At 45.1% G+C, this 24,853-nt stretch overlaps 1 protein-coding gene across 2 annotated transcripts in view; it reads right to left on the bottom strand.

The window, feature by feature from the left end:
- SLC24A2 (solute carrier family 24 member 2) overlaps nucleotides 1-24,853 on the bottom strand; it is a 248,718-nt gene that overhangs the window by 31,070 nt on the left and 192,795 nt on the right. For both annotated transcript variants that reach the window (XM_032308954.1, XM_032308955.1), the window contains 3 exons: nucleotides 22,753-22,851; nucleotides 19,537-19,655; nucleotides 2-142 (listed from right to left, as the gene is read on the bottom strand). In XM_032308954.1, the coding sequence (XP_032164845.1) occupies nucleotides 2-142; nucleotides 19,537-19,655; nucleotides 22,753-22,851 (359 nt within the window). The remainder of the gene's footprint in view (nucleotide 1; nucleotides 143-19,536; nucleotides 19,656-22,752; nucleotides 22,852-24,853) is intronic.

Genomic DNA, 24,853 nt, shown 5'->3' with positions numbered 1-24,853 from the left:
CCGGCTTGCGGACGTCAGGTAAGGTAATCCAGAGGGGAAACACTATGGGGAACACAATGAGGAACGTGACTTGCTTGCGGGGGTTGGAAGGCCAGGCCAGGCTGAGAGGCTGGTCGTCCTCATCTTCACCCGCCTCCGTGGTCTGTTGTGGAAAGACAGAGATGAAAGAATAAATGAACAAAAGAGACAACAATGTGCAAGAGCAAGAGCACGAAGCCAGGGAGCGGCGCTCGGGACCCCTCAGGAGTTTTCTCGGGTCATCCCAGCAGTTCATCATGTGACTTTTAGGCTTGTATGAGAACCCCATCTGTCACAGGGACAGACAAGACACATGCACCCAGGAGGACTGAGGAACTTCTTTTTCTCTCCCAGAACAGTCTTCAGCTTCTGCCTTAAAGGAAGGGATCGTTCAGCTGGGGTGGCCCACAGCAACGATCCACGGACTCTTATGGAAACCACATCCGTAGACCAAAAGACTCGAACGTCCACCTTTTCCTTTTCCTCCTCTTCCCTTCTCCTTGAAGACAAAGCTATAGGATTCATTCCAGGAATCCTTGGGAAGGACTTTTTTTTAATTAAAAATTAAAAAAAATGTATCTTTTTATTTTTAAAAATAAATTTATATGTATTGACAGCATTGACTCTTTGTGGGCAAAGGAAAGTAACCATAGAAACGATTCAGTGACAATACTCAGCTTCCTTCCCTGGCCCTGGAATCATCAAGCTCACAGATTGTCGTGTAGTTGTGAGTTTTTAACCATGTACAATCATCTTGTTAAATTCCAAACCATTTTAATTCCAGCCGAAGCCTTTTTACACAAACACGTGTCCCATTCTCAAAGATACGAGAGTATGGGGGTGGAGTGAGCCACAGAACCTGGCGGGAGGGGGGTGTCAACGGCAGAGGATCTCAGAGTCCAGGGTGAACTTGAGAGCTTCTGACCTAGCAGCCGGCACCACCTGCTGAGGTCAGAGGCTTCTGAAGTCCCAGAGCAGCACACCCTCTCCCCATGAGGGGGCGGAGGGGACAGGCTCAGGCCAGAAGCTTGGTAGAAAAGGATTCACCCAGACACAGGGCTGGGTGTGAGGACCGACACAGTGCAGTATAATATTTATTTCTAACTTAAGCCCTAGTACTGCCAAAAGGATTTGTAGTGGTTTACACAATCACCCACACTCTCCCAAGAGTTAACATTAAAAAAATGTCTATGTAAAAGGAACCTTAAGCCATACTGAAAAAAGTTGGTAATCACAGGTTCTTTCTCTCTGGGCATATGTCCTTGGCAGTGGGTAAGAGAGTGTATAAGCAACAAATATGGGGGAATTAAGAGGATTAGGTCAAAAGGCAGAATGAGGAAGTTGGCAGAGTGTTTTTTTGTCATTGGATCCTCTTCAAATATATTTCTCATTCTCCCCATCCCTTTGTTAGGCACCATATTGGAAAAGAAGAAAGAATCAACGATCTACGTTTCCTTCTTAGGAAACTAGAGAAAAGAGAGCCAATTAAATCCAAAGTAAGCCGAAGAAAATAAATAACGAAAAAGTTACAGGAGAAATCAATGAAACTGATGGGGAGGGCGTCCATAAAGTCAACAAGACCAAAAGCCGATTCCTTTGCTATGCAATTCATATGGTTCTGCCCACTGCTTTCTTTTCCCCGTCCTGAGGGCTCCCGTCCCTGATGGAAGCTTGGGCATACTGTCTCTGGTTCCTCCTTTGAGACGTCCCCCCAGGAGATACAGGAGAATATCATTGCCCACCAAGACTGCCAGCCTCCCAGGGTGTCAGCTGGCCCGCATGAATAATCCCTCTGTAATGAGGGCAAGGAGCGTTTAGGAGACAGGCACATTTTAACGGCTCCCTCCCAGATAAGATCTTTCTTGTTGGGCCCAAATGAATGACTCCCCCCCACCCCCGGCCCCGCTCCAGTAGATGCCTCAGAAATGGGGAGGAATCATGGGAGAGTTGACGCATTGCATCCTTCCTAATCAGTACCTCATCTCATACCAGCTGGGTGGTTTTATTCAGGCAGAGGATTCCAGCACCTCGAAGACTCATCCCGCTCCTCTGACAAATTCATTGAGGCTCCTCCCCCTTCCAGGACTGACCCTCCCGGCCCCCAGTTCCCTCTCAAACCGCCATCTGCAATCCAGCAACTTCCGTCTAAACTCTGAGCTAACCTTTCTCTGAGAAAAAAAAACAAAAGCAACTCTTGATGACTCATATCATTTTAATGACACCGACAGATGGTGACATTTCATCAATAACCCTTCTGCTTATAACCTACGGATTAGCTCCTTTCTCCATCTGCCAAAGTCACCAGGCAGGCAGTGCCACTAGGAAATAGAAGAAAATAATTGTCTGTTTAGATGCATAAACTCTAAACATACTACTGCCCAGCGCAAACAATTAGCTATATTGTGCAGCTGCCAAAAGCTGCATTCGAGGTGGCGTTGCTAGGGCAGAAATGGGCAAGGGGAAGAGATGGGTCTCAGGCCAAAAAAACAGTGCTCTCCAGGCAGAATCCACAGCCCCTTGGGGAAGAGTCCTGCTACCGAGTACAGGAGCCCAGAACCTTGGGGTGGATTTGAGAGGTGTCCTGGGAGCAAGGCTATCGGTATATTTTGGGGAAAATTTTCATTGTCATCTTGCCAAGTGCAATCACACTCTAGTTCAATGGGCAACAGCTTGCAAGCTGGTTAGAAAAGTGGAGAAAATATACCGTTCGAAGTCTGGGGCACATTGTGCCTTTACCCAAGCTGGGGCTGCTGGCATGTTTATTAGTCCCAACCCCGGTGAGAGGCCACTGAGGTTAGGGCACCAATTTTTCAGTTTTTCCTAGACTTGTAGCATGGTGGCTTTGACCTTGTAGCAACCCATCCTAGTCCTCTAAATCTCCTGTGGGGTGTCTGCAGAAAACAAAACAATGAAAAACAATCTGGAATAAAATTCAAGTGACTTCGGATAGAAGGGCTTGAAATAGTCTGATGCCTACTGGGGTCTCTGTAGAAGCCCTAGAATTGTGTGAAACCGGGGCTGGCAATCACTGCTTCAGGGCTTTCTAATTTCTGATATGGAACTTCTGAGACGAAAACACATGGCTTTAAGTTGCCACAGAATGTGTGCTGGTTGTCCGACCACGAAGGGATCCGTGCAGCGTGGTGAAATGAGAAGGTCCTAGAAAATCAGCGGAGCTGGCTCCCAGGCTCTGCTCCTGCTGTGATTTCTTGAGCAGTGACCACCATCATCTACGGGTAATCACTGAGTGCCTTTTGGTGTGAACGAGGGCACTAGGTTCTAACTCTTGGTTCCAAGGAAGCTTTGACTTAAAAGAGACAATGAATGGCTGCCTGGGTGGCTCAGTCGGTTAAGCATCTGTCTTTGGCTCAGGTCCTAGTTTCAGGGTCCCGGAATTGAGCCCCATGTTGGGCTCCCTGTTCAGGGAGGGGTGCTTGCAGAACATGTGGCAAGAGTTCTTTTTTTTTTTTTTTTTTTTTGTGGGAAGAACTTCTAATTCTGCCTGTTATGAACTCAAATGTGCCCTCCCCCAATTCCTCTGCTGAAACCCTGACCCCAATATCTCAGAATGCGGCTGTATTTGGAGAGAGGGCCCTTCAGATAAAATGAGGCCATTGGGGTGGGTCCTTGTAAGGTTTTCTTATGAAAGATTAGGATACACAGAGATACATCAGGGGCTTGTGTGCACAGAGGAAAAGGCCATATGAGGACAGGGTGAAAAGATAGCCATCTGCAAGTCGAGGAGAGAGGCCTCAGAGGAAAACAATGCTGCTAGCACCTTGATCTTGGACTTCCAGCTTCCAAACTGTGAGGAATCGCTCCTGTTGTTTAAACCATTCAGTCTGTGGTAATCTGTTAGAGCAGCCCGAGCAAACTAATACACTGTCCAGCTGCCTCGTTGCTAGCAAGACCACTTTCATCTAGGCCCAGAATAAAGACTCGGTTTTCAGCCTCTCTTGCAATGAGGTGTGGCCCTATGAAGTTCTGGCCAATGGGAGGTCAACAGAAAAATCCTCTGCAACTCTGGGATGTATCTTTAAAGAATGGAGGTGTGTCCTTCATCTCTGCTTCCTGCTGGCTGGAATAGGAGCATTTTGGCTTGAGCTTTAACAGTCATGTTGGACCATGCAATGGAGAAAAACTACAAAAGGATCAGAGTTCCTGACACTGGGCAAGGGCTGTTCTGGTCCTGAGCTACATATGCTGACTTGGGAGAAACGGAAAATTCTGTTTTACGCAAGCCAGTGTTCCTTGGGTTTTTGGTTGCTCCCAGTGGAACCTTACCCTGACTAATCCAATGTCCTCTTTAGGAGGAATCAAGAGAGGGAAATATCTTTCACGTCTCAGTCCTAGGAAAAGTCATGCTGCTTTTGAGAAACGTTGAAAAATCTTAGAAATACTGTGACTCAGGCAAATGACACTATTTTTTCCTTCTTGCTTTGCACGGGGGACTTCAGAGCCAAATTTGTAGCCTCCACCCACCGATCACAGCCCTGGGGTCTGTCTCACTTCCTCCAGTCCCACTCTTTCCTTTTCCTTTACATCTTGTGTTGAATTTTCTCAAAATTCTTCATTTTATCCTTTTTCCTCAGAAGAATTTTTACAAGCAGTCTTGAATCTTTGTAGAATGAGGTAGGGCAGACTCACAATGAGAACTCTCAGTGGCTGAATGGAATTATTTGCATAACTGGGTGTGGATGTGTGTGCACATGTATGTGTGTGCGCACGTGTGTGTGTGAGGGAGAGAGAGAGAGAGAGAGAGAGAGAGTGTTACCCTAAGTGACAACTGCACAATCACCTTCTAGGATTCATTTATCAAGACTGAAGCCTGGACCCTAGAGGTCTGGCCATGGGAAGACAGAAGAGAACAGGAGGTCTCTGATACCAACAAGTTATTTTTTATTTATCTCATGAATAGGAGGAGAGCCATAGCCTGTCCATTTGTGGCCTACTACGATGAGAATCTTCTTATTTCATTGATTGATTTTATTTATTTGAGAGAGTGAGAGAGATCAGAGAGGGAGAGGGGAGAAGGCGAAGCAGACCCTGCTCAGCAAGGAGCCCTATGTGGGGCTCGATCCCAGGACCTGGGGATCATGACCTGAGCGGAAGGCAGATGCTTAACTGACTGAGCCACCCAGACGCCCCTCATGGGAATCTTTTTAGCTTCTTTGCATGTATACCTTATACTATTTCTACTTGTGCCTGGTAGGGACGGTTTGCCCTAGAAGAGGCATCAGGTTTCCAGCAGTGGGGCCTGAGCTGGATCCACAAGTCCAGAGGTTGCTTCTCCAGCTGGAAAAATATTTCCTGGGAGCAACCCAATTTCTTATTCTTGTCTGTGAAGGGCATGGTGCAAGACTTCAACGTGAAGGGGAGCCCATTTTAATGCAATCTCTTCTATTAGAGAATTAAAATGAAAACTTGAGAGGCATCTTCAAGCTCAGTGTTACTGATTGCTGATAACATCTTATCTCCAGGTGGCAAGGACCAATCTCCGAGAATCACCTGGATCTGCCCAGATTTCAGCCTGGTTGGGGTTTGATTCGGGTTGGAAGTGAACCTCTCACCCCTCTCTCCCCTAAAAAAGGACGACATCCTTCGGCTCTCGGGAGTGCTCTTCCTTCTCACCGGGGAGCCCCTTCCGTGTGCCGTGATGCTGGAGGGAATAACAGGGCCGCGCTTAAAAGGCCGCGAAAAACAGAACTCATTACTCTAAAGCACTGGGCCATGGTTAAGTGGGGTGAAGGTCAAGTGGTTTGTGCTTTTTCTTAAAGAGAATGTCCATAACACATTTGCTGTTGTTGCTCCTTCTGTCGTTTGTATCTGGGAAAAGCAAATAGGTTTCTACCTCCCTGTTGTTCAGCTGCACAGATGCACACTTGAATGACCAGACAGGGCGAAGCTCACCAAAAGACTGTGACGTGGGCTAGGAATCGCCTACAGGCTCAGAGAGAGGGACCGAGGGTGGGAATACAGATTCAGAAAAACATCACTCAGCCCAAGACGTGAGACTGGGTGGGCACATCAAGAATATTGAAATAACCGCACTCCCAGCAAGGTTTTCAAAAAGGGGCTAATAGAATGCGTATTGTCTAGACGACGGGGAGGCGTTCATCTACAGACTGAGGATGGTAACTCTCCGGCAACTCCAGGAGGCACAGTGCCCGGTAGAGACCTGGGGATCGATGCATGTTAGACCTCTTCCCTTCTGCCATGAAGCTCGCCTCTGGGACTAACGAGCTGTGTAACCTTGGGCAAACCGGTGGAAATGCTGGAACAGCCAAAGGACATATACTATGTGTGATCTGTAAGGCACCTGGTCCTGGTACCCCTCACTGCATTTTAGGCCCCAGCAGCCCTTAAAATCCATGTCCTAGCGAGGCAGAACTTCCTTCTCCCCTGCAATGCTCTACTGTGGGGCCACCTTCTTGACCATGAAGTTGGGTTATTCCGTTCATTGTGTGGACACCATTCGATCACAAGAGACAAGCTGCAATCCAAGCCCTCTGAGATCAGTTAGGCTAGTAGCTTTAGGTTCCAAGAGAAGGAGTCCTGAATTTCAGGGTTAAAGGACTCCAGTCCATCGAGACCAGCCCCTCCGCCACCCCATTTGATGGATGAAGTGGTATGCTGAAGAGAGGTCACGGTTGGAGGCTAGGTCCGAGTTACCTCTTTACTTCCAGCTCAAGGCTCTTTCCCCATTTCACACTGCCTCCCTTCCTTACTCCTAAAGAATAGGTATGTTAAATATAAAAATAAATGTGCTTTATGCCCAGTTATACCAGCTTTATTTGTAACAAATTTGACCTATTCAACGCAAAATATTAGCTATAGGCAGCAGCAAGCATTTAATTGACATAATTGTGCCTAATTTTCTTGAGCCTAAAACTAATTTCTAGTGGTTTGGATGGCCCACATTGCTAAGAAAAGGAGATCAGAAACCTCTGTTTCTAGTTGCATTCTTTTCCTTCTCTCCGAGTCTACTGCAGACTGAATGTTTGTGTCCCTCTGAAATTCACGTTGAGGTCCTACTCCCCTGTGTGATGGTGTCTGGGGGTGGGGCCTTTGGGAGGTGATTATAAGAGTGTTCTTACAAAAGAGCCTCCAGGGAGCTTGCTTGCCGCTTCCGCCATGTGAAGACACAGTAAACAAAATGGCCATTTATGAACCCGGAAGCGGATTCCATCACCTGCCACTTGATCTTGGACTTCTCAGCCTCTAGAACTGCGAGAAATATGTTTCTGTTGTTTCTAAGCTATTCGTGCCATGGCATTCTTGTCGTAATATCCAGGGCAGCTTTGAAGGGAAACGAAGAGCAGATCTGGGGGTAAGTGGATAGGAGGGGCCTCTATTTCTGTGGGTCCGGTCTCCAAGGTGCCAGGTACAAACTTAAAAATGAGATGTGATATCAGTGGAGGGCAGACCTTCCAACACACATGAAGAAGAAAGACTTGTTCTTTAGTATCTCTGTCCAAGGAAAAAGGACTGAAATGTTGCCCAGGCTTCACGTGATGGTGGTGGGAGGGGGACGTGACAGCCAAGCTACAGCAAGGGCCAAAATGAGGGCTGGAGATTTGATGTGCTCTTCATGGCCTGATGCCACCCCCGATTCCCATCACTGTGGATCATCTTGCCCTAGCTACTTCTCAAATGAATGCCTAGGGGCCATCGGAGACGATGGATTAAGCCCTTTACAATAATAAACTTTTTTGAGGCTGATTTTGGCAAGGACTGAAATAGGAGGCAGGTTATTTCCAGACTCCAGGATTCAGTGTTCAAAAGGCCTGTAGAACCTCAGGGGAAGAATATGCACCACATACTCACACACACACTGTACAGAGAGAGTGTGTGTGTGTGTGTGTGTGTGTGTGTGTCTGTGTCTGTGTGTCTGTGGGGGGGCTCTGAGAGAGAGAGAGAGAGAGAAAGAGAGAGAGAAAGAATCTTGAAAGCACCGTACCTAATGAAGCAATTGTTGGAGAAGGGATTTATAGATAAATCTTCTGCTCCAGAACAGTCTTTTACAACATGACTGCTGTTATAAAATTAACTGAGATAGTTCATGGAGGTTCCTTAAAATGGTGTTGGGCACATAGTGAACACAAAAAATAATAATCAACAGTTACTGAGTGTTTAGGAAAATAATTTCTTCCAAGACATCTAGGAGAAAGAAGCCTGACTAAGTGAATTATGATACTTCCAGCAATAAAATCCTGTAATTCAATTAATTGACATAAAAGTAGAAACTGTAAAAATTTTTGTTCCTTCATCTATGCATTCATCGAACATTTACTGAGTATTCATTGACTATGGTGATGTCAACAAACTAATTTATTTTCCTTTTAGGTAACATGACTAAGTAGAAGGCCTTTATAAGTAGGATGAAAGGGAAAATTCCACAGCTCGATGGAGAAAATGCTATTTTCTTTCAGTAGGTAGGCTGTAAGTAGACTTTCTATCAGAAACAAAGCTTCCAAGCAGATGGCAAGACTCAAAATATTGTGACACCTTGATTCTGTGTTTTGTGCAGAGCTAAAAACAATAGCAGAGTTGGAACTCTCAAAGGTAAAGTTGCCAAAAATGTACAGTCACATTTTAATACAGTGAAAGTCTCTGAAATCAACAACTATTTGGCAAGTAAAAGGTCCCTCCCAAGCAATGTTCTAGAGAGCGCTCTCCATTTTGTAAGAGCAAATCACACCAGTGCTTTACAAAGGAAATCTATTCAAAAAGGAGATATTTAGGGGTGTCTGGGTGGCTCTGTTGGTTAAGCAACCAGCTCTTGATTTTGGCTTGGGTCATGATCTCAGGCTGAGTCGTGCCTCGGGCTCTGTGCTCAGCGTGGAGTCTGCTTGAGATTCTCTCTCTCCCTCACCCTCTGCCTCTCTAACCCCCAAAACAAAACAAAACAAACAAACAAACAAATAAAGAAAGAAATTTAAAGAATGAGATACTTCAAAGATAAATATCCATATGGTTAGTGTATTAACCTGTTTGGTCTGACATACCAAAATGCAGTAGACTAGGTGGCTTAAATAGAAGTAGAAAGAGCAATAGAAATTTATGACCAACTCCCACCCATAAATACTGGCTGACTCAGGGACAGATGGTAAGTGATTTGCTTCTCTATTTTTCCTAAATTAATCGTTCGGTTAGCGGGGTCAACATACCAGTGGCCTTTATTATATCTATTACAGAAATAGAACATCGCATAAGAAAAAGATCGACCTATAAAAATATCCATTACTGGGTTGTGGATCATTTTGGTCTCACAGACCCAAAAATCTGTACTCGAAATCTCCAAGTGACACAAGAAAAAATAAATTTGGGGAAAACCAGAGTGTAGTTCAGGATTTGTCAAGGAAGGTGCGTTGTGATTCATTTTGAAAGCAAACTCAGAGTTCTGGGACAGGTCAGCTGAGGGTTCTATGGCTAACGGAGACCTCATTTGCCATTTGCTAGATTCTTCTTTGAAAGGGGAATAAAAACAGGACAGTGTGGAAGAAGAAAAGCTGTTAGATCTCAATGATGGAAAACCAGAGAGCTGCATTTGGAATAAACTGTTTACTCCACTCTTAAGATGAGTCCTTACTGACAATAAATAATGGACCGAATGTTTGTGTCCCTCCAAAATTCATACATTGAGGCCCTAACCTTAGTGTGACTGTATTTGCACATGGGACTTTGAAGGAATTACTTAAAGTTACATAAGGTCAAAGAAGTGGGTCTCTGAGCCTGACAGCATGAATGTTTTTGTAAGAAGAGACATCAGAGGGTGCCCCCCACCCTGCATTATGTGTACAAGAAAGGCCATAGGAGGCCATAGAGAGAAGGCAGCCATCTGTAAGCCTGGAAGAAAGTCCTCTCCAGGAAGTGAATTGGCTAGAACCTTGATCTTGGACTTAGAGCCTCCAGAACTGTGAGAAAATAAACTTCTGTGGTTTTAACCACCCAGTCTATGGCATTTTGTCATGGTAGTCCAAGCAGACTTACACACACTGACAATATGAATATTTATCTTTTAACAATGTCTCATTTTTTCAATAGGTTTTTTGGCTTTGAAATAAATCGTTGTGTTCACTTGCTGTAATTTATTTTGAAATCACCTTTTCACTAATTCTTTGAGTCTTTGAAAAAGTCTTTTACTTTTGTTATCTTGGTTTCTCAGTGTCTGTGCATTTATATATATATATATATATATATACACACATGCATACATATTTATGCATATATATATATATACTTAACAGTATACCTCATTCTCTCCACTCCGTTTTTTAAAAATTATTTTATTATTTTTAAAAGATTTTATTTATTTATTTGACAGAGATCACAAGCAGGCAGAGAGGCAGGCAGAGAGAGGAAGGGAAGCAGGCTCCCCGCTGAGCAGAGAGCCCAATGTGGGGCTCCATCCCAGGACCCTGGGATCATGACCTGAGCCAAAGGCAGAGGCTTTAACCCACTGAGCCACCCAGGTGCCCCTCAACTCTGTTTTTTATCTTCTGTTTCTATCACTTTTTCCAAGGAGATAAGTCAAAAAGAGGTAAGTCAAAAGCATCTCCTTTTTGGAAAGATGCACCATCTGAGACATTTACACTGCCTTTTGTGTGGACATCCTTAACCAACAGGGCTAACTAAGTAGCAAACAAATTTTTTTAATAGGTGATAAATCTTGGGACACCTGGGTGGCTCAGTGGGTTAAAGCCTCTGCCTTTGGCTCAGGTCATGATCCCAGGGTCCTGGGATTGAGCCCCATATTGGGCTCTCTGCTTGGCAGGGAGCCCGCTTCTCCCTTTCTTTCTGTCTCTCTGCCTACTTGTAATCTCTGTCTGACTTGTGATCTCTGTGAAATAAATAAATAAAATCTTAAAAAAATAAGTGTTAAATCTTTGCCCTCCTAGTGGCAGGAAATAATTCGCTCCCCTTATAATACCATCATATGGTTTGTTTAACATATAGATGGAAAAATTAAAAAAAGAAAACCCAACCCAAACATCAAGAATTTAGCATATTAAAAACAAGATAAGGTTTCACTCAGCAACAGCAACCAGAAAAAAACCATAATCTGCTTCTACATGACTTTGAATTGAAATCAAGTTTTCAAAGGATCTTGCTGTGAGTGATGGAGCTGTCTGGAAGACCAAGTTCTCTGAGAGCCAAGAAACCATTTCATTGCAATATAAAATGGCATCTCAAGAGTCTGGTGGAATGCAATTGCTTTTCTTCACTTTGCGTTTTGCCCAAATAATTCCTAGGTGCAACCTACGGACAAGACGGATTGCTTTCTGTATTGCTGTTATAAATTGTTTTTTTGTATCATTTCCATGGGTTTCGTAAATCTTGCTGATACAAATCATAAAAGATTTGTCAACATAAAAGCTACTGGAGAATCATAAAAATAATTCAAAAATCATTCCCATCATTTTACTATCGAATGGAATAGAATTACTCATAGGAACAGTAATATTAATGTCAGTGTTTTTTTTTTTTTTTTTTCCAGGGAGGTAATAGAGTTTTTTCCCTTTTATTAATAGTCAACCTTTAATGTACTTTATGTGCATGATTAATAGACGTTCTTCAAACTCTTTCAGAAAGCACAATGACAAATGGTGTTATTAATAGTAAGATTCTCAGTGAATATATACTTCTTTGTCAATATTCAAATTAAGTCAGAAACTCAAGTCTGATCTTAATTTCATTTTAAAATGTGTTTGAAAGGCCTTTGGGTGCATCTTAAGCAGTTTGTAATCACTGTTCAGGTCACCAGATACATAAACTGGATCTCAACTTTTCCTTAGATAAATATATGTCTAGGTTTGAAAAAAAATGTTCTTTCTTCCAGAAATGGAATGAATTCCTGCACTAAGGTCTGTTAGGTAAGACACTATAATTTCTACTTTCTAAAAAAATAGTTTGTACTGGGTTTTCTCTGATACTCATGAGTTTCTTTCCTGAGGCAATCGTAATTCCAACATGGTGTGGGGCTTACAAAGTCCAGCTGGATAGGGAATCGTTGGATGTCCTTTTCCTTTCACGGTTGGGTCTTTGCATCTCCCCCAAGCCCTGCCCCGTGCTCTGACAGCATCAGGCACACAGACACATCCCACTTTCCCCCAAAGCCTGCATTTCTCGGGAGCCAGAATCCTCTTATTATGCCTCCTTCCTGTTCCAAGAGGTTGAATAATCTCATCAATGGGGGAAATGCCACCCTTGGCTATTCTTAAACTTTCAAAATGGTGAACCTGGTTGTTACACCTTAGTCACTGAGAAAAGATGCCTGCTCTTTGAATAACGGGAATGTTCGAGGTTCTCAACCCTCGGTTAAACCTCACTGCGGCTGAGAACATAAACGTTTGCTAACTCGGGGCAACATCATGCGGATTCTAGGTGCCATCTTCTTCAATAATCTTGGAAACCCCTATCTGAGCTAACATTTTTTAAAAAAAGATTTTATTTATTTATGTGACAGAGAAAGAGATTACAAGTAGGTGGAGAAGTAGGGAGAGAGAGAGGAGGAAGCAGACTCCCCGCGTAGCAGAGAGCCCGATGAGGGGCTCGTTCCCAGGACCCTGGGATCATGACCTGAGCTGAAGGCAGAGGCTTTAACCCACTGAGCCACCTAGTTGCCCCTGAGCTAACATTTTTGACCAAAATTTATTATGAAGCCTCCCAAAGGAGCTCCAAAACCAAAGAACAAGAAAAACCCATACTAACTGCTGCCTTTTTTAAAAAAAGATTTTATTTATTTATTTGACAGAGAGAGAGAGAGAGAGAACATAAGCAGGCAGAAAGGCAGGCAGAGAGAGAGGGGTGAAGCAGGCTCCCCGCTAAGCAGAGAGCTTGATGTGGGACTCGATCCCAGGACCCAGGGATCATGACCTGAGCTGAAGTCAGAGGTTTAACCCACTGAGCCACCCAGGTGCCCCTGACTTTTTTTTTTAATGCCATCTTTAAGATCCACATTTAATGGAAAGGAGATATTTTATGCACTTTCTCTTATTTTTCAACAAAAATCTAAAATCACAATCGCCTTCATCATCTTTTTTTTTTACTCATTCTTAGTCCCATAATACTGTAACATCTTTATCAGTACTATGAGGCTTCATGAAAGCAGGTCTTAAAAACTCTCCTGAGCTTAGGTAAAGACCAATGTTATACTGGGGAGAAATAAATCAGGGCTCAGTTCCCAGAAGGAGAAAAGAAAAGCTTAACACACTAAGGTGATATTTATGTGTACAGAAAGCAAGTAAGAAAAAAAGCATGCCTCTTATACATTCTTGAGTGTTTACCTATCTACATCTTTTTTTTCCCCTAGGAATGCGATTTTCTTATATAATTCTGTTTGCCCACTGGTGCACTTGTGCAACTTTTCACCAAAGCAAGGACAATTCTGATTTCCCTAAGGACAGAGCAAAATCTTCAAGGCAAAATGAAATAAAAGCTGCTACATATAAAAAACCAGCTCCCGATATGTGAACATGTAGGACACAATTAAAAAAAGTCAGACTTTCAGATTGCCGAATCTAAGACATTTGCAAGGCATTGCCCTTTCTGCCCCGGTCATCATGAACGTGTATTTAGGGGGTTCTGCCACGTCGTGCATTGAGCCCCAGAATGTATCAAGGTTGGGCTGATTCACACAGCAAGCTGCCCAAGGGCCATCACCTGGTTGTTGTCTAGATTGGCAGAAGGAAAGTGTACGAAAATGCTGGGTCCTGGGCAGGACAGACTGTTTCTTTTTTTGTTCTTTTCTTTTTTTAATATTTTATTTATTTATTTGACAGACAGAGATCACAAGTAGGCAGAGAGGCAGGCAGAGAGAGAGAGGGGGAAGCAGGCTCCTGCTGAGCAGAGAGCCCGATGCGGGGCTTGATCCCAGAACCCCGGGATCATGACCTGAGCTGAAGGCAGAGGCTTTAACCCACTGAGCCACCCAGGTGCCCCCAGACTGTTTCTTTTAATCGTCTTCTGAACCCTGTTAAAGTTCTGACATTGCACATTTGGAGGCTTGGCAAATTCTCTGCAGCAGCTCGAATCAGTTCTGCGTTAGATGATTCTAACGCAATGACTGCATTGTGTCAGCAGTCACGGGGAGGAGATAATTAGCACTAAACCGTTTACAAGTCAAATTAATTCTTGGTTCCAGAAAACGTACAAATGAAGCAGAAAACCTCCTGCAAAGGGGCTCCCTCTGCGAAAGAGACTATTTTAAAAATGTTCTTCGTTGCCAGTGTCAAGCCTGTACTGGAGAAAGCTCTCAGAGATGAGGTGTCAATGTAAAATTAGTTCCCTTGTAAATAGGGATTTTGAAACAGCAGGTTAATTACACGAGACAGGCTCAAGTCTCTGGAGATTACCTGCAATGCATGTGTGGTGCACAGGGCTCATAATTTCCATGAATAAAGTTAGGATGTAGACCTCATTCTTCATGTAGCGTGATAAACACACAACTGGGAAATAGATGAAACTAACACCATAAAGGCACTGAATCATCTCTGGAGAAGCTGTGCTTTGGGGTGGGGGATGGGCTGAGCATTCTGATTTTGCATCTTTATTTTGATTCTGGAGTCCGAGCCCTAACGTACCCCATCACTCAGTGACTTCAGCCTGGCAACCTCAGGATCACCTGCACCTTCCTTTCTTGTTCCCTCTCTAGGGCCAGATATGCTCAATGCCACCTCAGAAATGGCTCTCAGATCCAGCCAGTGCCATTTCCTGTCACAGCAAATACTTGGTCTAAGGCCTTGGCACCTGGGTTCCTTGATAGATACCATTTTTTAAGTTTTACTAAGTACCGCTAATAATAGCAAACACCCAGGCAGTGTTTCCTACATGCCAAGAACTGTTCCAAGAGCATTCTATCCTCACAGCAACGCTATGAAATTGGATTATTATTCAAGTTTCACAGAGAAGGAGAATGGAGAACAGAGAGGTTAAGTAAGGTGGCCAAAGTCACAGAGCAGGTCAGTGGCGGATCTGGGATTTGGATTCATGTGGTCTGTCTCCAGAGTCTCTCATCTTAAACCACTAAACCATACTGATTCTGTTTTAATTTAACCCATTATTATTTTTATTGTTGTTGCATTTTTTTGGGAATAGGGATACAGTTGATGGGTTCAAAATTTAAAAACTATAGAAAGCTGCATACTGCAAAGACTCTTTGCCACTCTGGTTCTCCATCACCCAGGCCCTGGTTCAGGAGGTAGTGAGCAGAGCCACTTTTATCGGTAGCATCCCATGCAAATACATATGTTATTTCCCTCTGTTTTCTCCCCTCATACAAATATCCTAGACTGGGTACAATTTGGCAGGAGCCTTTTTCATTGAACATATATTGAAGATCGTTCCATATCAATACATGAAGAAATTCCTCATTCTTTTTCTTTCTCTCTCTCTCTCTTTTTTAAGACTGCAGATGGTCTAGGGGTGGGCAAACTTTTCCTGTAAAGGGCCAGATAGTAAATATTTTAGGCTTTGTGGTCCATATGGTCTCTGTCACATATGCTGCTACTGTTTTTTTTTTTTAAACCTTTAAAAATGTAAAAACATTCTTGTCTCACGGGTTGAATTAAAACAGGCTAGAGCCCAGATTTAGCCATGGATCATTGTTTGCTGAACCTTGAACTGGGAGGCTCTTCCCTTGCCACCCCGTATCCAGTCTTCCCTCACTCTGGCCCCTTTTGAGCAACTTGAAAGCACTATGCTCCTCTCTTACAACACTGACAGGGCTTCCTTTAAACCTCTGTGGCTCCCCACTCGCAGCAGGGTAAAGTCCAGGGTGCTTGGTGGAGCCTACAATGCCCTTCACGATCCACAACGCTCCTTCATGTCTACTGCACTGGTCCATGCTACCATCAGCTCTTAGCCTCAACTCCTGCAGTGACCCTTTTGCCCCACTATTGGTATACAACCCTCTTGCCCCAAATTCACTCTCCACGTGGCAGCATAGGCCTAGGGATTTTTGTAGAGGGGCAGATCACAGATGGGAACCTCCAGTGGCTTATTGTGACCCTAGAAGGAAGTGAACTTCTTGATCATGGTCTACAAGGTGAGGCAGCTCTGCTTGACCCTCCTGGCCCACCTCATTGTCACCATCCTCCCTCCCTCTGGTCCCTACCCATAAGCCACACTGACTTTTCTGTTCCTTGAGCAAGCCTAACCCATTTCTGCCTGGGTAGGTGCTCTTTCCTTGGCTCCCTCCTTGGAGTTCAGCCTCAGTTCAAATGCTACTTCCTTAGTGAGGCCTCCCCATAGCTCCCAACCTACAGGAGCCCTCCAATAGTCCTCACCACACCACCATGCTGAACTTTCTTGTTGGCCCTTGTGGTCGTCTATATCTTGTATTTTCCAGTTCTCTGGTCTGCTGGAATGTGTGGGTATCGCCAGGGCCCAGCATGGTGCCTGACACGTACTAGATGAACACTTAAAATTTTTCTGATTGAACAGTTGAAGAGTTTCAGCCCCATTTACCTTTCCTAGTGGATCTTTCCTCCCTCCTCACTTTCTGCTCTGGTCTCCAGGTCCACTGGCCTTCTCACTCATCACTAAACACGAACTTCCCTCTTAAGGTTTTTCACATTTGCACTTGTCATTTCCTTCTCTGAGCAACGAACTCCTACTCACCCACCAACACCCAGTCAAATGTTACCTCTTCCATGACGCTTTTATATTTTCTCTTGGGAGAAAATATATTTTATATTTATATTTATATAAATATTTATATTTTCTCTTCCTCAGGCAGGCTCCCACAGCACTTTGCACAGAGCTGCAGTCACACTGGGCTATAATTACTTACTTACCACAAATGTTTATTTATTTACTTATTATATCCTGACTACCCTTAGACACCACACACACACACACACCCAAATTTGTATGAATATATATATTCATCTGTGTGTGTGTGTGTGTGTTCATCTGCAGCTTCTCTACCTATATGCATTACATTTTTATTTTACCCAAACGAGCAGGAACACCTTGGCTGGGATGTATACGGTAAGTGTGGGCACACAATAATATAAACTGCAGCATTTAGCTCTGTGCTAAGTGCTTCCCATATGTTTTTTTTTTTTTTAAGATTTTATTTATTTATTTGACAGATAGAGACCAGAAGTGGGCAGAGAGGCAGGCAGGAAGAGAGAGAGAGGGAAGCAGGCTCCTGCGAGCAGAGAGTCTGATGCGGGGCTCGATCCCAGGACCCTGAGATCATGACCTGAGCCGAAGGCAGAGGCTTTAACCCTCTGAGCCACCCAGGCGCCCCTTCCCATGTTTTTTAATGCAACTCTCCCAATAACCCAAACGAGGCTGGCACCGTTAGTATCTCTAATTTGTCAATGGGGACACTGAAGCGAGATTAGGTAACTCACTCTGGGTGCACCTGCCAGCCTCCTGCAGGCTGTCCTGTGGCCAGCACGGGTGGCTCTTTGGAGATCTGTTTGCCCTTGAGGTGGTGCACAAATCTGTGCTGTTTCCCGATGTGATACCTGGGGGCACAGCTCTGCTCAGGGAGGGGTCAGGCGGGGCTCCCTCCCTCCCCTGCAGCAAGGCACTCTCTTGTTGGGGGGCACAGCTGTCCCTCTGCCAGCCAGATGGAGAGGCACGATGAGGACGCTGCCCTCCGCACACCTGTGACTGTGCCATCCCCAAGGGCAGCCAGATGTCCTTGGGGCCCGCCTCCTGCTGCCACATGCTGCTTATCCACGGGGACATAAGCTGCTCTGCCAGCTTACCCTTGAGCTAATGCAAAGGGACCGCAGGGCTCTGGGCAGGAGGGAGAGAGCCTAGAAGGCAGAGGAGATAGGGCAGAAGGAGCTCCCTTTCTTTATAATTTCCTTTCGTTATTTCTTTTCCAGCGTCACTGAAGTATAATGGACTAATACAGATCATATCTATTTAAGGTGCACTACACAGTCATTTGGTGTAGATAAATATTTTGTGAAAGCACAGCATAGGAAGCCATCAACAAGAAGAAAGGCAGTCTATGGAATGAGAGGAAGTATTTGCCAAGCCATATATCTGGTAAGGTGCTAATATCCAAATTATATAAGGAACCCCTACAACGTAGTAGCAAAATAAATAAATAACCAGATTAAAAAATGGGCAAAGGACCTGAATAGATATTTTTCCAAAGAAGACCTACAAATGACCAACAGGTACACAAAAAAGGTGCTCAACATCTTTACCCTTTCCTTCAAGCAAAGAGACTTTCCTTGCCTATTCTTTTAGGGGATAAAGGCAATGGACAATAATTAGCATGCTTTCCCCCATAGAAGAGCAGGCTCCATTGAGAGTGTATCCTGGCATAAAGGAGGAGAGAGTGCCAGAATAGATTTGTCGTAGTCTGGCTTCTATTTGTGGGCACAGTGTAACTTTTCGGCTCATCGGGAAAGTTCTGTCTAGAGAAGTAGGCCATGAACTTTACAGCCGTGCTATTCCAAGTGAGGTCCTTGGACCAGCAGTGCCAGAACCATCTGGGGGCTTTGCAGACTCTGGGACCCACTCCAGACAAGACATATCTGATTCTGAATTTTAACCGGATCCCCCAGGAGCTTTGCAAGTGCATTCGAGTTTGAGAAATGTGGACCGAGGGTGCCTGATGAAAATGTGAGTTGGGCATCTATACCTAAGATATCCTGATACACTTGGTGCAGTGGAGATCCAGAAACGTGGCAAGCATCACCTCCTTTTGGGGCTTCTGCTTCCTTTTGGGAGCAGCTGTGGTCCAGAGGCAGTGCTGTGTGGTGGCAAGAAGTCCCGGCACTCTATTTAGACGGACCAGGGACTGAATCTCAGCTCCGCTAACTACTGGATAGGTAATCCTGATGAAGCCCTTCATCTTGTCCTGCTTTTGCTTCCTCACCTCTAAAATGCAGAAAGTAAAGGCCTCCTCCTTCAGCTGTGAGGTTTAAAGGCAATATATGCAAAGTGCCAGTACCAAATCCATGGCACAGAGCACATAGAAGGTTGAGTATTCTATTAGGCCAAGCAGCTATCGGTTGCACCACTGGAGGGCAGAACCAGCCAGAGTACGGGTTAATTTCAATTGCAGAGACAGGGAAGGCAAAGGGGGGTTAACCAAGGTGTGACCAGCTGTAGTTCCTTGGTTACTTGATCTTAAAGACACAGAGAAAGGATCAGACCGTGACAGGCACCGAACAGTCATCACTTACGAAGAATCCCTGGGAGGCAGGTTTAAAAGGTTGATACCTGGATGCTGTTACCCCAAGATGCTGCTTCATCAGGTCTGGAGTACAGCCCAGGGATCTGCATTTTGATCTCTGGATTATATGCACGAGGCCACTGATCTCACTCTGAGAGGCAGCAGCTCAGAGAATGTGTGAATTCATTCAGTGCTCAAAGAGCTTGGTGCACGTGGGGCCCTTTGCCCCTACTGAGCCACAGACACAAAGAGAACAGGCTCTGCCCAGAGTCTGCCCTGCCCGGGAGCGTGCACCTCCGAGAACGGAAGGTCCGCACCGCTGGTGCTAGGACATCAAGAGCAAGGGGAGAGAGCCGTACCTGGGCATCCGCAGCTTCAATGGTGTGGGACAGATTTCCGTTTTGTACGGGTTCCGAAGCATCGCTGGATGGTGTCATTTCAACCTCCGTGCTTGTGCTGTTTGGGAGCTCGATTTTTTCTGTGGTACAACATAGACACACACAGAGAAAGCAAATGGAGTCAGTGGGGGTAAGAGCCACATGGGAAGGAATGTCCTGAAATGCTGGGCCAGAGAAGACAGTGGTCTCCGAGGGGTGGTGGTAAGACCCAGGGCTGGGGTGGCGCCAAATGGCAAAGGATTTTTTCCCATTCTCCCCAGTACCTTTCGGTGTTTTCAGTCCTCCTCCTCTCTTTAATAGCTCTCTGGCTCTCTCAGTCCAGACTTATATCTTGAGCCCCCTTTCAGCTCCCCTGGCTGGCATTTTCTACATTAGGCACGTCACCAAGTAACCATTCGAGAACATGAACACAGATTTTTTTTTTTTCACCAAAACCATACTCAATCTACACACTAATATTTATACCCAGGACCATCAGACCATCCCCCTTGGACGGATGGATGGAGATATATATATATATATATATATATATGTTTTTTTTTTTTTTTTTTTACTGTAGGATCTCTTCTTTTATATGACATTCTAGAAAGGATATTTATGGCTAGGGCCCCAGGAGCCTTGGGTCCAAGGCTTTGCTCTGCCATTATTAGGCTGGGACTTTAGGCAAATCTCCTTTCTTTGGGTTTAGGAACCTTATCTGTAAAATGAAGGGGTGCAACTGGTTGACCTTAGGGCCCACTGCTTCCAGCTCTAATTCTCTAGGCTCGTTGAGTATACATCCCTGCCTGTATCTGGGTGGCAGGGGCAGGCTCAAGAGCCTGGCCTCCTCAATGCCTGGAGAATGCTATTCAGCCCGTCCTACACTTGGGCATCCTATCACAAGCAGGGCGAGGGGAAGGTGAACGAGAAACAGAGGGAAACCTCTGTCACTCCTAAGTGAGAGGTAACGTCTGCCTGGCACGAGCCACAGGTCAGCAGGTACAGATTCCAGTCTCCCTCTGGGAGTTGAGAAGTGCCTCCAGGGTCCTGGTGAAGCCCTGGGACTCTCTGACACTGGGCATCGCAGACAAGCCTGGGCTCTTTACTCCGGTTCTACTGCTTATGCTGCGGGACACCGAGCAAGTACTTGAACTTCTCTGAGATTCCGCTTCCTCACTTGTGAACCTGGGGGGAGGAGCTAATACTGCTAACAACAATACAGCAATCAAAGGGTATCCCTGCGGATGATGAAATAACAACATGCAGACAAAGCACTTGGCGCAGAGCTGGCACAGAGCAAGCAAGCAACAAACTCTCCCGATCATGATTACAGTATCTGCCCGGCACTAGTAGATTTCTTCTGGGGGCTGAGAGGAGCACTTCCTGGGATCAGGGATCAGCACCACCAAGGCCTGCCATGACTTCAGTGGGAGCGAAATAGAAAGGTGCTTAGGCCTTCTGACTGTGCTGGGGAAATTTAGGATTTCAGGAGACAATGAAGCCGTAAGGGTCAACGTCACGGTTGCCGGGAGTATCGTCATGCTCCTCAGTATATGATATGAGTGGTATTGGGCCGCTCACAGAGTGCAGAATGTTTGTTTCTAGTGACTTCTGAAGGACAACACATTTGTATCACTGGAAAAATATTTTGAGAGTTACATAAAAACGATTGGACTTGAAGTGGCCACCTTTTGGAAATTATAGGGAAAGGTTTCTGTTTATTCATGTATTTAGCTGTAGAATACAGAGGCATAAATATATTAAAATATAAAAAGCCACAGAAGCTCAAATTTATTTTATCTTTCCATGTTTTTAATAGTGACACTGTTATGTGATGTTCTGCAGTGTGGAGCTCTGCCGGCTAACCCTAATATTCTTGGTCCAGTTATGAAAAATACCAAACACCAAGTACCTGGGGAAATATTAAAACTGGGTTTTGGGGTGTCTGTTAGCTGAAGTGAGACAACATTGAGATCAGCCCACGATGGCCAAGCCTGACCCTACCAAAAGGGATGATCAGGTCCCAAAGTGGAATTAAGATGTTTGAGAACAGATATGAACAGAGGAGAAGAAATAGAGCCTGCATACAATATATAACACTTGAGCTTATTTCCCTCAAGTCTTTCTTTTCATGCCCAATAGAATTTTGACTGTTTCTTGGCCAAAGATCTTACAGGAGCCAGAAGTCAGGCCAAAAGGAGAGGTAGAAACTCTTCTTCTTCTTCTTTTTAAATATTATTTATTTTAGAGAGAGAGAAAGTAATCACAGAGGGAGAGGGAGAAGCAGACTTGCCGCTGAACAGAGAGCCCACTGCAGGGCTCCATCCCAGGACCCTGAGATCATGAGCTGAGCCAAAGGCAGAGGCTTTAACTGACTGAGCCACCCAGGTGTCCCGAGGCATAAACTCTTCCTTAGGAATGTCCTGTATTTTGAGGGCAACCCTGTAGCATTTTGTCTGCAGATCATTGCAGTTTCTTGGGCAATAGCATCGTTTGTAGCAGAGATCCAGATTAGGTTAAATTTAGTCTGAATTTAGAATTAGTGAGTTAAATTATAGTTGCAGACAGGAGGAACATCATGTTCGAAGTTAAAATAAGATGTCTGAATGTCACGATCTGGTTCACACAGGAACTCAGAAAAAGTCAGCCCAAAGAGACCTGGACTGCTATTGCTGAATTCATGAGAGAGGAGAGGTGGTGTTGCCTTGAAGGGACACCCTCACTCAGTTTAGGAGTGACTAAGTGAACCGGCTGCGAACTTAGTGGGTGTGGCATGGACCATGTCCCAAGTATAACGGGTAGATATCTGGTTACCAGGCGAGAATTTCAGAAATGATACTCGCACCTTTTGTGAAACATTAAATGAGAGGTGTCTGTGTGTTTTCTCTCTGTGGGATACCTGAAAAGTGATTTTTTTACTCTTCAAGGAAAATGCCTGGGTAGAAGCTGGTTTACTTTGGGTTCCTCAGAGAATCATTTTTCTCTTCTTGGAAATCCCCTAGAGTAGGTGACAAGAGTGCGTCCATTTACGCCCTGTACCTCCCAGGGGAAATAGGCTCTTGCGGACACCCAGGAATGGGCTGAGTTGCAGAGTTGGGGGTCCGCACCAAGTCAAGGGGGCCCATGCTGGGTCCTGCCTCCCTGCTCCCCTCCGTGTGCTCCGGGAAAGTCACGGGATACAAGTTTCTCTGTACTTACCCACGTGGTTGGCGGCCCCGTTCTGCCTCTCGTTCTCATCCACCTGGCATTTCTTCTTGGCAATCTTGTGGAGAATAGAAGCCTTTTCTCTGAATCTCCCTGAAGCAAGAGAAAGCAGTGGAAAGGAGACACAATGAGGAGGAAGATAAAGAGAGGGGCTCGCGGAAAATGGCAAAGCACCCGCTCAACAGGCCTGTGGCTTCCACAGCTGCATGCTCAACCCAAAGGCCCCGTGTCCCGCTCTTACCTTTGTGGATTACTTTGCCCAAATCTCTGTTGAGAATCTCAAGCAGCCAGACCACAGATGGACGGTTGGACTTGGACCTCTACCCTCCCTCCCGCTTGCTTACAAAATAAACGAAGGCACCGGTCATCCCTAAAATTCCCCCTCCTGCTGAGATCCAAAACAGGTCCAAAGACACAGAGCTGCGATGAAGACACAGCCCTTAAATGTCCATCCCAGAACCGGCTTTCATCCCTGGAAAGCCAAGTCCAGGGCGCCTTCGAGTTGACTTTGGTTTCAAACATCTATCTTTTTTTTTTTTTTTTTTTTTTTTACAATCTTTAAATTTACTTTCAAAATATTTTATAGCATATAATGGACAGTATACATAAGCCTTAAAGAAACAATCATATAAATAACCATTTCATACCTACTTAAAAACTGCATAATACCACACTCCTAGATCCTCTCTGAACGCTCTAAAATAACCCTTCAAAGGAAATACATTTTTAAAAATAACAGATTTTTTGTCAAATAATTTAATAAAATAAAAGTCAAACATCTATCTTAATCAACATTGACATTTCTAAACAAGCTGGGAGGATCCATCCCAGCTTTCTGAATTAGCTGAGTCAGCTGCAATTAAAGCATCAAGGAGGCAACTGCTTCCACCTGGGGGTTTAGGGCAAAGAACGATCAACCCAGCGCAGCCAATAAAGTCTGTCAGCGATGAGCCGCTTAGGGAAAGGTGCTGGAAAAATACTCCAAGTTCTCAAAATCATCATTTCAAACAGCTATGCCACAAGTAAAACAATTTCTTTTCCATTATTGACATAATTAATGGTTAAATGCATGCAACAGGCATAGGAAAAAAAAAGCATGCAAAAATGCAGAAATTAGTAAAAGGTAGCCGGTTTTGCTTTCTCTTTTAATCCTTGATCTCCTCCTCCTGCCGCCTCGTCCCCCCCCCCCCCCCACCCCAGAACATTCAAGGTACAAGGAGTCTCATTTTAAACAGACTGGTCTTGCCTAGATTCAGATGGTCTGAGTCCCTTCAGGGTATCACAACTTCTACAATTTTCTCCATAGGCATTTGTGTAGGCTGAATTCTCTAGCAGCATACTCACGGGGGGGAGCTCATTTTACTTTTCTAGTTAGACCCAAACTGAACCAAACCACACCAAACCCAGATACTTCTCTCGAGAGGGTCTCTTTTCCTAGGATGGGACACGCCAGGTTGGCATCTGCTGAGCCTCCCCTCCTCTCAGGTGGAAGTCACGGGGTGTCGTCGCAGTGGTGACTTGTGTGACTGGGCGGGGGTGACAGGAGTTGGAAGCCAGAGTGGGACCAGCTGACTCCAATGGTGAAGGTGACACCAGATGGAGCCCTTTCTGCTTCCAAGCTCCGAGAGTCCCAAGCCCAGACACCTTGCTACCACAAAGGCGGCATCTAGGATGATAGCGCCTCAGTGAAGGGGACAAACGTGCCTCAGAGCGCACCCTCTCGAAGGAAACAGGAAAGGAAACGTAACACAGAGCCAAGGAGGTCGGCACGTGGCTTGGGCTTCACGAGGAGTGAGAAAGAAGGATGAGGTGACAGGCGCGATGTCCGTCCCTGAGGGAGGCAGAAGGTCAGCGTTAGAGTCTCCGTGCTGGAAGGTATTTTGAATTCAGCTGTTTTTATCTAATTTCTGAGGGAAACTCTGGGAAGAAAAGGGGAAAGAAGAGAAAGGCTGGGGATTAAGAGGAGGTGGAGGTGAAAGGGACTAAGAAAGGACAGAAAATGAAGAGAAAAAGGGGTTCAAGGAAGGAGGAGGCGGGCAGGACTGCCTGGAGGTTGGCAGCGTGAACACCAGGCTCTCTCCTCGCTGCCAAACCT

Source organism: Mustela erminea, chromosome 12, assembly GCF_009829155.1.
Source record: "Mustela erminea isolate mMusErm1 chromosome 12, mMusErm1.Pri, whole genome shotgun sequence".
In the NCBI taxonomy this organism is placed as follows: Eukaryota; Metazoa; Chordata; class Mammalia; order Carnivora; family Mustelidae; genus Mustela; species Mustela erminea.
Note: the sequence above shows the minus strand (reverse complement) of the source record. Positions and strands in the feature narration are given on the sequence as shown.